Source organism: Pholcus phalangioides, unplaced genomic scaffold (genome assembly GCF_987345545.1).
Source record: "Pholcus phalangioides strain wild (caught in Gottingen) unplaced genomic scaffold, Ppha-v1.0 ptg000010l_1, whole genome shotgun sequence".
Taxonomy (NCBI): Eukaryota; Metazoa; Arthropoda; class Arachnida; order Araneae; family Pholcidae; genus Pholcus; species Pholcus phalangioides.
Genome location: NW_028301603.1, coordinates 15104852 through 15120617, shown reverse-complemented (window position 1 = coordinate 15120617; position 15766 = coordinate 15104852). Strand labels below are relative to the sequence as shown.

At 33.8% G+C, this 15766-nt stretch overlaps 1 protein-coding gene across 1 annotated transcript; it reads right to left on the bottom strand.

Moving 5' to 3' along the window:
- Positions 1-1993: 1993 nt before the first annotated feature.
- LOC149080983 (androgen-dependent TFPI-regulating protein-like) lies at positions 1994-15056 on the bottom strand. Its single transcript, XM_089237705.1, has 8 exons — positions 14930-15056; positions 13065-13208; positions 12298-12426; positions 9996-10097; positions 9350-9465; positions 8210-8361; positions 7255-7482; positions 1994-6364 (listed from the first exon to the last, which is right to left on the bottom strand). The coding sequence occupies exons 2-7, from the start codon at positions 13203-13205 to the stop codon at positions 7292-7294; spliced, it is 831 nt and encodes a 276-aa protein (XP_089093831.1). The 5' UTR covers positions 13206-13208; positions 14930-15056; the 3' UTR covers positions 1994-6364; positions 7255-7291.
- Positions 15057-15766: the final 710 nt, after the last annotated feature.

Sequence of the window (15766 nt, the reverse complement as noted above, 5' to 3'; positions counted from 1 at the left end):
CAATAAAAAAAAACGCCACTTTTCCACCTGATGGTCGAAATTGAACTTTCTTTTATTTTTTTTTTATTTTATAAATCTCTCTCCCGTGGTCTCAGAGATATCCTAAAAATTTGGCTGTATTCGGATAAGCAGTTTCGGAGGAAAACTACTCAGAGTACGGGAACTAATTATAATCACCTTGTATATACCTGCCTAGAAATTTGTATAGAATTAAAAAACGTTGTTGTGTGAATTTATCCTCTTTTTCGAAAAAAAAAAAAAAAAAAACTTGAAAAATAAGTTTTAGCTGAGTAAAAATAGTGAAGAACTTCTGAAACGAGAGAAAAAGAAAATACAGTATATTTTGTTTAGTTTTGCAGCACGCAAGTGAAAAATGGAATGACAGACAAATTTTCCAAATAGAATGAAACTGAAACAACGGACAGTCATCCACTGACATGATCTTCATCACAGTGAGAAATTTTAGGCCAAGCGTCTGTGTTTCATGCTGTCCGGGAATGTAATGGACAAGTTTTTTGAGATCTTTCAACTGTAATTGATTAGTAGTTTGGCATTATAAGCTTGATCCGTGGGGGGATATCACAAGAGTTCTTGGTTTTTCAGCAGGAAACTTATTTTTGACAAAGCCATCAATAAACTCGTAAGCAGTTGCGTATAAGCACTGTTAATCTCACTTGAAAAAGCACACTGTAAATGCTGGTACTTCGAAATAGAAAATGTCAGTTTTACATTAACGGATTTCGTGCACTTCTTGAAATACTTGGGACTTAAAGCCCAATATGTTTTCAGGAAAAATGTTTGTCACAGAATAACCGATATTTTTCTGTGTGCGTTCTAATCATCTCATTATATTCCTCATGTGTGTATATATATATATTGTCCTCCCCACTACCTCTCATTTTTCTTCTTTTTTTTTGTGCCAAGGAAGGAACTTTGGACTGAAAATCTTGTCACATTGCAAGAACTATGGCCACGAGCGAGAAAGTACTGGTGTTATTTTCTGAAAGCGACCAGTTGATGCTAAAGCTAGCAGAAAACGAATTGTTATTCCGATTTTGGCCTCCACATTCGTCACTGAAGACATGTGGCTGTTTCACAATAGAGCTCATCTCTGTTGGATTTTCATACACAAAAGACTGCAAACTTCATCAGGCCCTCGCTTTCTAAGTGCCTTCATGATATGTCTAACATTCAGCTGAATCAGTTTTTGTTTTCTTCAAGTCACGAAATTTCCATGTGCGGATTTTATAGGCAGTGAATTACGGTAATGGCGAAATGATAACACCCGCAGCGGATCATCAAGTCAAGGAAGCCGCTGATAATCATTTGATCATTTTTTTTGTCGCACCACGATCATTTTCTGCACACGGGGGCTAATTAGACCGGGACCTACAATTTATTGCTGATTTTGAACGGCAGGCTTGTTTCTTATACTCATCGAGAGGTTCGTGCGCTAACCCCTCGATGGGGGACTCCCTGCGGTAGCAATTTTTTCTGTGATCATGCCGTTTCTGTTGCACCCGCCAGGAAAGTTTTCTGACAAGGACGAACCGGGTATCGAACTCGCGACACCTCTAAACATCCTTTGGTACTTCAGGCGAGTATCTTATCGACCTGGGCTACCGCTGATAAATGACCACTTAGGAGAGAGAGCAACGAATATGTGATCGTTACGGCTAGGGAACCTCGACTGATATGAGCATTAGACGCAGATACGCAGGTTGTTATCAGAACTGTTAACACCAATTCCCGTGGTCATTTACCCATATTAAAGCCGCGGTTGGGGTACCCGGAATACTGATATTCTAAGATCAACACAACACTTACTTTAGGAGAGAAAAAAAACTTAGGTTTTTTTCACCTAAAAAATACAACACTGATTACAAACAATTATTCGGTCCCATGATGAAATCACAAATGATTCCAAAAATTTCATTTTGTACATCTTCGAAAAGAAAAATTGTAGGAAAAACAAAATAAAGAGATGAGAAAAAAAAATTACATATATTTTTTATTTCTTTGGCTCAAATATATAAATCTACAATTTGGCTAGAATTTTATGAATGCAAAGAAAAGATGCATTTGTATCCGTAAATAAAACCATCTTTTTTCCATTATTATAATCACCAATATTCGAATAATGGCAAAATTTCCGAGAATGCACATGGTCATTATTATGTCATGGTTATTAAAAATACACAGAAGAAAAATATACATCTGGATAAGCAAGTGTAACGAAATCTATGTATATCATCTACTCAAGGGAACTGTCTAGATTCTTAAATACATTTGAAGTCATTAGGAGTAATTATCTATAACACAAGATGATAAAAAATATGTATCAATAGAATTTAATGCATTAAAGATGGTTTTATACTCAATACTCAAATACACTACCAGGCTATAAGCAAAGTTGCACACTTTAATGCTTTGTTGTCATAAACAAAAATTTAACACACATTCTTATTGGCATTAATTTTATGAGATAATGCAATATCTCATCATTATTTTCAACCGAATTTGCATCAACTGTCCACCAAGATCCTTGGTAAATCCAGGAAGACTCCTCTGGCACCTCTTTCATAAGTCCCATAGGCTTTCCATTGGATTTAAGCTGCCTATTGGATGACGATTCACATGACCACATGATGACTTGCGCTCTTTCATGGTCTGAGGCGAATATATTTTGACACTGTCATTCTAGCACACGCCATCACCTTCAGGGAAGGGACGATTACGGTCATTAAGCATGGTAAAATACTCAGCAGATTTTGTTTTATTGCTGACCCTTGTCCAGAACAATGGAAACCCTTTCAGATGGTAACTTTTTCCCTTGGGCTTGAATATTAGGCACGATAAAATATATTAAGACTTCTTTTTAGCCAGGAAGTGTATGAGCTTCTCTCTTCCCATGAAGAATCAAGAATTTTTTCAAGATGTCATTTAAAATTTGAGTTCATTATTAGGTAAAGGGTGATGTGTAATAAGAGAGACCAAATTGTATGTTCAAGAAAACCAAACACATTCGAAACAGAATACATTTTCAAAGAATTTTTGCAGTAATTTCTAACAACAGATATTGATATTAGATAAGCAATTCTGAAACAGATACTGATATCAACTTAGATGAAAAGTTTATGAATATGTTAAAAATCTTGTGTTACTTTCAGGAAGATTACACTACTTAGCTTTCAAAAAACTCCATAACTAGCATCTATCTAACCTACAAAGACAAAACTAAAGGAAGTTTTAGGTTTTGAAAGAAAAACTTTTCCTGATAAGAAAACATTAAAAATGTACAGAAATATAATTTTCTTCTATGAGTGAATTCTTAGATGAAGAATCTCTACATAAAATATATTTTGTGTGTGTCAATAGTTGATGTTTATTTGAACTCTCAATTGGAATATTGAAATATTCTATGCTAATGACCGAATGAGCTTGAAGAAACTAGAATGGCAGGAGATTCAATATAGCTCTAACGGCAACAAACTCATTAACAATTCAGTGGCACAATTTCCAAGAAAAAATGTTTTCTGGATTTCTCATGAATTGTATGTAATTTTTCACAGGATCAAGGCAATCGGATAACAATAAAGATAATTTTCTCCACATAATCAAAAAGCAAATGATACACTAAAGGTAATGCAAGGGTTCCCTTTCCCCATGGCATAGTTCTTAGAGGCTGGTAAATGATTAATAGACTCCATTCTGTTCATTAATCAGCAAAAGAATTTTCTTTACATGGAGGCTGTAGATTATGGCAGTAAATACTTTCTCAGTATCTATACTCATTGAAACATGACTGATATACACTGACGAAAATGTCCCAAACCAATTAAAAAAATGGGAAAGGAAACGTTGTTTAACAAGGTAGTTACAGAATTCTGTACAATAATATTTGGCTTAACATTCTTTTTTGATATATATATATATAAATGTACCTCAAAAGTAATTAAATACAGTAGAAGTCTGTTATAACGACAGCTCACCAATCACAGGAAACATAGTTATTATAACAGACTTCTTGATATAAGTGGATGTTTTTTGTGTAATATTAGCTTTTTGACAATCACCTGCAAATCACTCATTACATTGAGATTGTTGTTATAAGCTGTACTCCTTATAACAGACTTTTACTGTATCCACACAATTTTTTAAAAATAAAATTGTTTTTAACACTGTGTTAACAATTGTTAAATCTAGGGTTTTGGCACATTTCTTTCCTTTTTTGGCAGCATATTTCACTTGAATGAGAACAAAAATCTATTCTAATAATACTTGAATAATACTTTTAAAGAGTGAATAACACTTGAATAATAATACTTTTTAACAATTCTAAAACATGCTTTGGAAACATTCAGTACATTAAAACAGCTTACAATTTTCAATGCTGTACATGAAAGGATCTTTAATGCACTGGATATTGCACTCACTGACACCTTAGAGATTCTAAACGTATTTACATGAAATATATTGATGTTTATCAAGAAAAAACAAAGTTCTGCACTGATAATTAATGGAATACCTTTCGATTTGAAGGCACGTTTGCAGCGGAGTGACAGAGAAACATAATTACCAAACTCCCCCATACAATTTGGAGTAAGTCCTGACAAACATAAAACATCACTCTGCATTACAAAACAAGTGCTAAAAGGCAACACAAACAATTTTAGACAATTAAGTTTGGCACCCCTTTAAATGTTTCAAACTTTACTGATTTTACTTGAATCAAATTTATCATCACAATAGACTTTTTCAAGCATATAATAACTGTGAAGTTCAAATGATAAATATTTTAGTCTTAATATAACTAGAGATTCAGTACCTATGAAGAAATATGGATGATAAAAAAAAATTTAAGAATACAATATTTGAATATTGTATCAGGCTGAAATTTCATGAGTTTGAGTATCGACTTGACAGTTCTCCAACATCATCTTTAGAAGGTTTATTCGATGAAATGGACTGCATCAAAAAAAACCAGAATCAAACCATTATTACTGGCTTCGACCAATTAAATCATGGGGAAAAACACTACTATTTTTAGACTAACTCAGTCAAGGCTGACAATAATGAGTTAATTCTGTTCTGTTCATTACAGTCAGTTTCTCTCTCATCCAATATCTCTTTTTAGTAGGAGCTTTTTCTAAAAGTGTTTTTGATCTCTTCTAATTAATCAATAGAATTGAGCACTTCCTTTATTTGCTGATCCACAGCTTGCCTTGTTTGTTATCTTCAGTGAAAATCTTTTTGAAGTTGTACATAACCCATTTGGACACAATTCTAAATGTTGTTACATGATATTTCACTTATGAGAAAGAAAAACATAAGAAAAAATGCTGTGAATCGTAGTGTACGTCTCTCACTTCTTGACTAGAACTTTAGAGGTGGTGAGGTCTGGCCAGATGAACTGATTCTTTCAAAATTTTGTTTAAAATCTGATGCAAAATGGTTTGGGTTTTACTGCTATGGAGTGTTCTGGAGGGGGGGGGGGCAGAGGCTGGTGGGTGAGTGTTTTTCATGTCAAGTGGCTTCTGATTGGACTAGCCTTCTGCTGAATTTGCACATTTTGAGCTGCTTATAAGTTTCTTTTATCAATGTGAAAATTTTTGTTTTAATTGATCACAATTTGATAATGGCCAAATCGTGGTAATTTCATTGCATGTTTGATTTATATGTTTTTCAATGTGTTGGGAGAGAATAATTGATTAAAGTTAGATCGGCAGAACACTACACAAGTTTCAGAAGTGGTTTTTTTTTATGTGTATATTTAATTTAATATGTTCCTGGTCTGTAAAAATCACATCTATATGACCCTAACCACTGGTGATGAAGAAACATGGAGTAAATATTCAAGATCACAATGGTTCTGGTTCCTTAGTGCTCCTATTAGAAAATATGGTTCACTGAACAATGTGACAGAAAAATCTAATCAGCTAAATAGGATATTTCTGTAGGAAAACCATCAGGTTCGAGTCATGTTTGGAACTACAAACATGGGTGATAGAAAATGATCAATGTGTTTTTCTTTTACAACAAATAAGCACAAAATGTGCTTCAACAAAGTTTAACTGAAGCTGATTTTCTAATCTATTGTCATTCTCGCTAATTGAATCAATATTTTTTCATTGGTCAGCTAAACATATGCAATGCATCAGAACTGCTTGAAATTTTCATAACTTTCAGTGAGTAAGATATATAGTTTACATACAGAACGAATATTCAAAAACAAAAGCTTTTGGTATAAAGCGCTAAAAAAAACAATTGTAAAAATTGATAAAAACAACAATAATAATAAACAGCACAGATTAAATGGAGATCATCAAATCATGAGATCGGAACAACAGCAAGCAAGGAAAACCTGAAATGAAACGGATTATAAAAAAGTTAAGTTTGAAAATTTCTATTTTGAAAATTCTAAGAAAAATTACATAGTAGAACAAGCAATAATACCAGAAGTAAAACCATCATGCTCAGTTATAGAAAGCAGTGGTATCAGAAATGGGGATGCTGTATTCTTAGCATGGTCCTGAAATCCCCTCCCTCTACCAGAATTAATTCAGAAATCAACATTTTCTTATATGAAGCTGAAGACGAGCACCCACAGGTCTCAAACAGTTCAGATGCCTCTGATCAAAATTATCATAAAGGAAAATGCCCCATTTATTTGATGCAAAAACTTTTGCAATAAAATATGAAAGCAGAAGACTGTAATTATTTGAATCAAATACTCTTTTTCTTGCAAAACCAAACCAATTTGCCAATTTTCATATCAGAATTGATTGAATTTCTGATTTCATCAGAATCCGTGAAAATATTGAGGAAAAAACGTTCATACAGTTTAGAAATGAAATCTTGGGTAAACATCTGGTTTTTTGCTCATTGCTTTCTAGAACTTACTGGTAATTCTCCATAGGCTACATCTGTTTTAGGGGCCCCCTTGTGTGAAGTGGTTATTTTTGTTGTCTGGCAACTGTTTTGGGCAAGTATAAACTTTTGACTGATAAGAAAAACAGTGATGCTAATAAATAAATGATGCTAAATGAGTAGAATATCACATCCTGAGAAGTTCCAGGGAATGGATGATACATCAAGTTACTGTATGAAAAATTATTATTGAATCATTCTTGTTGTTTCATGGTTATTCAATACTTATAAGGACTGGGCCCCGAAATTTTAAATGAATTCCACACATTTATTCATTGTGGTTTATAAACTCAGTTATACATATAAAACTCAATATTAATATACCTATTTCTATAAGCAAATAAAATTGTTCATATCTTCTTCAACAAGGAGGATAATTGAGATATTTCTCATCAGATTTCAGTAGTTTTGTTTCTGAAGAGGGTCCTGGAATGGCAACCTCACAAACAGGTTCTTGTGCTTCACCGGAAACAATTTTTGCTTTCAACAGAGACTCATTTTCAATTTTACTGAAAGCATTTTTGGCAAATTCTGATTGTGAATCGATCTGAGCTGAAACATAAAAAAAAATTCAGAGAGAAGTCTCAAGCGATTGCTTTAATTCAGTCTGTTAGACAACAAAACAATTTTCATGCAGATGCATATGCATATATTATACAGAACTGGTCATTAAATATTCCAATTTTTAGGCAAATTCACATTCTTTTGTTACAAATATACTATATTTAAAACAAGTAATGCATATCTTAATCCAGTTTTGAAAGCTCTCCCGATTCTTAACCTAATTGCACATGATTTTTTATATGATTACTGGTAACTTAAATATTGAGAGAAACATTTGAGAATTTTCAAAAAATTAAGACATTAATTTAGTATGTTTTCTTTTGAATTAATGTGACTTTAATTAACTTTTTAAAGAAAACCCAAATTTGTTAATTTTATTCAATTAAAATAATTATTAATTATTGTTACAAAACCTCATGTATTAAAACCTTATGTGCCAAAAAAATTCAATTATTTCTGTTTAGGATCAAGACAGAAAAAAAAATTCCTATCAAAACTTGGGATAAAATTTCTGGAAATTTAATTTTTTTTTAAATAAAATTTATTCATAAGCAAATTACAAAAAATACTATGACACTCATTGGAACTTTTAATTTCCAGAAATGATTTTGTTACAAAAATTTGTATAAAAATCACCTGGAAAAAATTTTAAACAAAGCATTGCACAAACACAATGTCAGTCAAAAACGAGTAAATATGCAACAGGAAAACTTACTCCAGAATATTTTGTTGAGCTTTTCGCCTAACAAGTAATAAACAGCTAGCACACCAAGGCAACCAATGAATAGCAAGACTCGTAAACCAGGATTCAGTACCTCAATCAAACCATACGGCCATTCTCCAAACCAAGCATTTAGAAAGAGTATCCTAAGAACAGACACACAAAGAATAACTAATTGATCGAAGTCCAATGATTTCTTTTAAATCAATGTGTGCGCACAAAGTAATGTTCTGTGTAAGAGAAACAAAAACGTGCATACACACATTTCAAAATAATTTTAAAAAACAGAAATTTTTTTCTCTACATAGCAATAGTCACAGAGACCAGAGAAAAAATATAGTTTTTCCGGATTTAATATTATGGATGAAATATATTAATGCTATGGGAAGCATGTTTGGAAATGGGGAGTGGCATTATATAGGTGGTTATCATTATAGAGGATATCGTTATATAGGATTTTCACTGTGTACATTCCTGTATTTTTCTGATTAGTTTTACAGTTATCAAGTTCCTTTTGTCATGTATGAAGTTCTGTAATTATTCTTTTCAGAATAGTGTCATTTGAAACATTTATAACTTATTTCATACAGTCACATTTTCTTGAATACTCTTTCTCTGCTATCTCTATCAAAGCTGCAGATACCATAAAACAAAAGCAGCAACTAGACACTACCCTAAACACTTTTATCATTGTAACTTTTTTTCAATTTCCATAAAAAAAAGTCTTAGAATGGTTGAACTCTGAATCAAATCACAAATAACAAAAAGAAATACTGAAAAAATTCAGAGTTAATAATGATTCTTCAATGATTCTGGAGCCTCTTGAGACCCGTTGGTTGGCCCATTGAGACTATGATAGAGCTCTATGCCAATCTTTAAACTCAGAAATATAGTACACGTACTAAGTGGGAAACCAAAAAACAAACATGTGCAGAGCCATCTTGATACAAGGGCACAGCCAAGTAGCACTTGATTCATAAAGGATCTTATGATAACATTCAATAGCAATTAATTTTAATTTAATTGCAGCATGTCCAAGAAGAACCTATTACATGGGGGGGGGGGGGATCTTGAAGTTTAAAGTAAATTATGTGAGTAAAATCAAAGTAAGTGATGAAAGTTTTCTTTCTTTACCATATTAAATATGCTATGCCAAAAAGTTGGGTAGCAATAAGTCCATCCATTCTTCGTGGATATCTATGTTTGACCAGCCACATCTCGATAAGAAGAACAGGGAAAACAACAGTGTGCTAGAATAAATGTAAGAAAACTTTTCTCAAAGAATGAAGAAAATGATATTCAAGATAACTACTGTATAAATTTAGCATTGATTGAATTCCTTAAACAGTAGAACTTTGATTAACCAGGAGTAATGGGTCCGGAGAATCCCCTTGGATAATAAAATTTTCAATTAATACAGACAATCCCCAAAAGTGTGAAAAATAAACATCTGCAGGTCATTCACATGTGTGAATTACAAATGACAAATGAACTTTAATGCATGATGGTAAATGTAAGAATTATGCAAGAATATTTTCAGATCAATCATTTTTAATGCTTTTTATTTACCCTCCATGCACCACGCTTTAACAGTGAAAGTAATACTTGACAGGTCGACCTTGGTCTGGCCACATAACTTAGTTAATCAAAATATTTACTGAACAAATTAGAAATCAACTTTCAGTGGTAGACTTCAAATTTGTGGAATAATCGTTCAAATCTCATCAGCCTTAAACATAAAATTAAGAATGCAAGTATCAGCCAAAAAAATTTTTCTTACTGAAATATGATTTGTCCATGCTGGGTTGTGTATTTCTGCTCCCTCTGGAAATATCAAGTTTCGATTTATGAAGAACAGGGTCCAAAACAGCGTGAAAACAAACTGTAGAAATGAAGATAATAAATAGAAATATCAAAAGAAAAATTGAGATTTTAAAAAAAAAAACATGTTAAATATCGATAAAAGTCACTAGAAATGTTATTTTCTTGTATTATTAATTTCTATGACAGTTATTGCACAAGATACTTAATGAGAATATTATCTGAAACATAAACAGAAAATTGTTACGATTCTTTTTTTTTTTTTTTTTTTTTGATACAGTAGGGCAGTGGTTCCTCAAGCTTTTGTCAACCATGGCTTCCTTGCCCTTAAGGGTCATACATCCATAGTATCTTTAGCCCCTGGTATCTCTTTTACTCTGTATCCTTACATAATGGCATAATGGTTCATATACCCCTTGCATTGTTACCCTATTGTTACTTTCTTGTCACTCTCTTGCCCTAATGGTAGCCAGGTCCTCCTTTCTCTCTTTAGAAATCATTTACCCATGGACCCTTTGACCTAACAGTCATATATCCTCAATCCTCTACTCTCATGGCATTAACAGTTATTTATTCATTTATTTATTCAATATTGCTTGGCGAGGCCTATACAAGGAAATGCTGTGGTAAAGTTTGACAGAAGAGACGGTTGATGTTATAAAGGAAATCAGAAACTACTGTTGTACAATCAAAAATGTTCGATGGGAGGTTGTTTCAATCTACACCAGTTGTGTAAATAACTGGGGTAATGAGTAATTCTTACTGAATACTTTGTAGGTGCACATATATTTGTTTGACTCAGTGCAATGCCCTTGACAAAGCTTAATAATACCCGACATATGTGACTCATAGTTTGAGAACCACTGCAGTAGGAAATCTGAACAAAAAAAAATATCAAGATATGGATCACAAAGCATATTCCTTGTAATTGAAAATTATCCACGCAGAAAAAAATATTTAGCATAATAACATAACATATCATAAATAACATTTTAATCATTTGATCATTTTTGTTGCACCACAGTCATTTTTGCATACTGAATCCAAACAGTGGCGCACACACATTAAACATTTTTCCTTTCCTATATCTTGCCAAGGCATTGGTGCACTAACCCTTGGTGGGGGACTTTCTGCAGTAGCAATGTGTTCATTTCATTGATGTGGCCATTTTACTGCTGTATCTGTTGCATCTCCTCCTCAGGAAAGATTCTGACGAGAACAAATAGGGTATCAAATTCATGAACACCTCTGAGCATTCTTTGGTACAATAAATGAATGTCTCATTGGCGTGTGCTACTGCAACCAATAATATTTCAAACAAAATAGTAATGGGAAAATAAAACTTTCATAAACCTTGATTTAAAAAACCTCTGATAACTTCCGATATGAAATGTAACCATAATGTCATTTTTTTTATCCTCTCCATGAAAGCAATAAACCATATGATAAAATACTTACTAGAATAAAAATGGTAAAAGATTTTTATGAGTCAATTATGTTATTCACACAAGCAACTCATTACTTTCATCATTACATAGGTGTCAATTTCCAGAGTTGAAAAATCTGTAGTTTGTTAATTTTTCAAAACATTTCACTGCCAAAGAAAATATGTAATACAAATAAGAAAAAATTTGGTATTTTTCAGCATGACCATATGACCCGTCTTCCCGGGCCATTCCCATATTTTCCTGTAATTCCGGTCCCTTTTTTGCATTAAAATTATCCCTTTTCTTTCTGTATTTTCAATGAAGTTTACTTTCCATTTTTCACAGAAATCAATTATTACGACTACAATGTTTGTCATACATATTTGTCATCTTTTTTTTTTTTTTTTTGTGGAATTCATTCTGATTCATTGTGATGTACAGTAACACTTCATTTCCAGCCATAGGCGATTTTAGCAATAAATGGGAACTTTGCTCGGTTTTTATATGATATTTTGCGACAGTTGGTTTTTCATGCGAAAACATAGCCACTTTGATATTGCGAGGACTCTAACATTTTCTTTGGGGATTATTAATTATTGTGAAGTACAATTTAAAGATTTTTCTACATACAAAAATTTGAAAAAATCCGGTTTTAAACTGGAAAATTTCAATTAGACTAAAAATCTGAAGGCTTCGTATAATTTGGAAGCATTGGCACCTACATCATTAGTATGCATGTACAATTATATAAGCTGATCTTTGAAAAAATCTTAGAGGAATTGCTTGGAGAAATAAACAGCATAAACAGATCATGTCAGAAAAAAATTCACTTACTGAGCCAACCGGAAAAATGACAGATGCATACATCTTATCACGTATTCTTATTACACAAGAGTATCTGAAACAAGATGGTTTGAGTACATCTATGAGAGCGGAATACCCAAAATACAATGCTTGAGCCCACTGAAAAGAGAAAAAAACGTAAAAACATCAATTTACTGCTCTAAAACAGAAAAAAAATGAAGAAGCAAACACAAAAATTACATTCAAATTGTTATATTAACAAAATAAACAACTAATGTGGGATTAGATGTTAATGCTAATGTTTCTTAACCAGTTCTTTAGTAATTACTAGATATCCCATTAAACTTGCATTGATAAGATATGCAAATAAAAAGCCACTTATTCCTGTTACTACAAGCCCATATAATTTTGTAAATCTGATTTCTCAATAGTGATACAGTTGCGCTCGAAATAACGACCCCCCCCCCCCCTCTGTTACATCAAAAATGGGCGTTGCATTGGGAGGGTTGTTACATCGAAAGTAAAACATAGGTAATACTCATTCTATGAAAACATTTGGGACTTATCCTACTAATCGTTGTAATGGAATGGTCGCTGTAACATGGGATTGTTATAATGAGCATCTACTGTATTTTTATATATTCCCAACTAAGCTTACACCTGAATTTCCTTTAATAGTTGTAATAAACTTTAGAAGTATATTTTAGAAGTATATTAGTTTGCTGAATATTTGTTATTCAGCCAAATCACCATTCATCTCTAACGCAGATTATAGAATATAGCTATTATTATTATACCAGATTCCAATACGTCAAAGCAGGCCATCTTCCAACAAAAAAGGCTTCTGTTAGTAAGAACTTCCCAATAGGAGCAAAATACATAGCACAGCAACCAACGTGGAACAAGAAAGTTGCAATGTGTCTTGCCTGCATTTTCATAGGCTAATAAAAGTAAAAATACAATTAAAATGCATTCAATTAACAAAAACTTGAACAAAATTTCTTTCAAACCAAACTCAACTCTAGTCTCAACTTGCCCTGGAAAATGTACCAAGGAACGAGCTGTGCCGGAAGTGTGCATGCATTCCTAACAGCCCCAGTGTATATCTTAATATTGTGCATGAAGTTTTAAAGTGCTGCCATCTATTTTTCAAACTATGGGTGAATTGTAATGATTGAAAATTTGTACCGTGCTAAGGTTGTGTGTGTGTGTGGTGGGCTTTAGATAACTTTGCATAGCAATTGTGTTTAGCATGTATGTAGTCTTAGTTTATTGCCATCAAAATGTAGGGGGTTTAAATTTAAACTCCGCCCAAGATGAGATGCCTGTTTCCATGGGCTAGGTAGGCCCTTATTTCGTTGACCGGAATAAGTGCATTCTTACTATAGGAGGGCAGGGACATAACTAGGATTATTGTGGGGGGGGGGGGAAGACAAACAAGGTTTTACTGCCCTTCACTGCACAATTTAATTTTTAAACAGTATTTTTATTGTGTCCGAAAATCTACTGCCCACTACTACTGTTTTTTGCCTGCAGTTGCCCTTTTGCCTCCACTCAACTTCCGTCTTTAATAAAGGGAGGGGGGGGGGGTAAAGCTTGGGTTGAATTTTTCTTCTGAAAAACTGACCCATATAGAATCCCCCCCCCCCAAATATAGAAACAAATTTTTAAACAAAAAAAACTCAACTTATACGCGAGTGCATATACATCATCTCAAAGGATTTAACCTCACATGCACTAAACTTAATAGTATTATCTTCTTGAGCACAAAAGCAATGAGTTGCAATCATTTTAAGCAGAGCCTATTTTTAAAGCATCATTGCCCCCCCCCCCCTCTCCTCCATCCAGAACAGAATAATTTTTTGTGAAGCCCTCTACAGAACTGGAAATTCCTTCTTACCAATTCACATGCTTACGCTGAAAAACTAGGTGCACACCGATTAGACAAGACAGCTTTAGATTCAAGCTTAGGCATTGTTATTTACATTTTTTTTGTATGGCATAACCCAACAACATTTCACCAGTTAGTGATACAAATTGAAACACTGCTCCATACAAATAAACGTGAACAAGAATGACTACGCTTGTCTAACCAGTGTACGCCCAACCTTGACCAGATCTCATTTTTATGAGGGCCCCTCCCTTGCCCATGGCTGGGTCCAGATGGACACAGGCATTAAGAGTATTCACTATTCGTTCATTAGAGCTCATGCCGAAATCTTAGATTTCTCTCACAAACACATCTGTACATCAACTCGTCAGATAAAAATAGAAGCATATGATGAATGAAATGAAGAGGGGTGAAGCATAACACCCCCCCCCCATGTGAAGGAGACTGATGGGAGTTCGTATTTCATGTTTTTTCTCATTATAAACTAACTGGAAATGGGCTCGTGGCAGTTACAAGGCGCCCCAATCCCCCGCACTCCAAGATGCGGGAACATGGCCCAAAAAAAATGGGGTTAACAGAGCTCCAGCCCCGGACGATTGTTATAACTTTCTGTATTTTCACACTCTCAATTCACTATGAAGGGCCCCCCGCCAAAGTTCTCATCCTAGGGTCCTTGCTGCAAGATGTGGTGACTCCAGGGTGATTTTGGTCGATAAATAATCTTGATAAATTACTGTATATTCACTTTTACAGCGATTGTTTAATACTCACTGATTTGAGAAGTGAAGTTCACATCAACAAATTTCAAGGACTCGGACCAACATCCATGTCTCTAATCATCAAATACGTACACACAGTTCGCATTTGTTTTTGTTTGTTTCGTCGCAATTTTTATGGTAGCTAAAGAAGCTGGGACTTACCATCGTTGCACATGATTGGAGGGGAATGTCCTTGAAAGTGAGTGCCGATGTTAGCGCTACCTATACGAACTTTCACTGCAAATTGAGAATCTTGAAAAGTGCAAAAGTATTTAATTTCGGTCAAAGCCGTTTATCTTTACTTTTTCAAAAAGACAACACAAGTTAGTTGCAGTTAGAGGACACTAATCATTCAAGTCACGTCAAATCAAGTTGCATAGAGGACGTTTATCTGTATAAGCTTAGAGGATGTTTGTACCTTTTATACCTCCTCTAGGCCTTGACCTACAGCAGCGATATAGAGCATTATGCATCGCGAGCAATCAGGCCTACAACATCTAAAAACTTCGCTTGACGGAGGCGCTGGTACCGGAGTTGGAGGAGACGAATCCCATGTGGTGATAACTATAAGCTCAGGTATAAAAACTAAATTTAGCTTTGCTCCTTATAACCTGAGAGATCAAACTTCCAGTTCAGTAATTTTTCAAGATCCAAGGAAACATCCAAAAAAAAAGGACCTCCACAGAAGCAGACGACAGGCAAGATCGTAAGAAGTGAATTTTTCCACACTTCCACTTTATAGTAATGTGCTGCCATCTAATCTCAAATTTAAAAGTGACTCTTGTGGTGAGGATGAAGTTTAAAGTAAAAAAACTATATTGTTTATTCTGCTTAGTTCATAACGAACAAA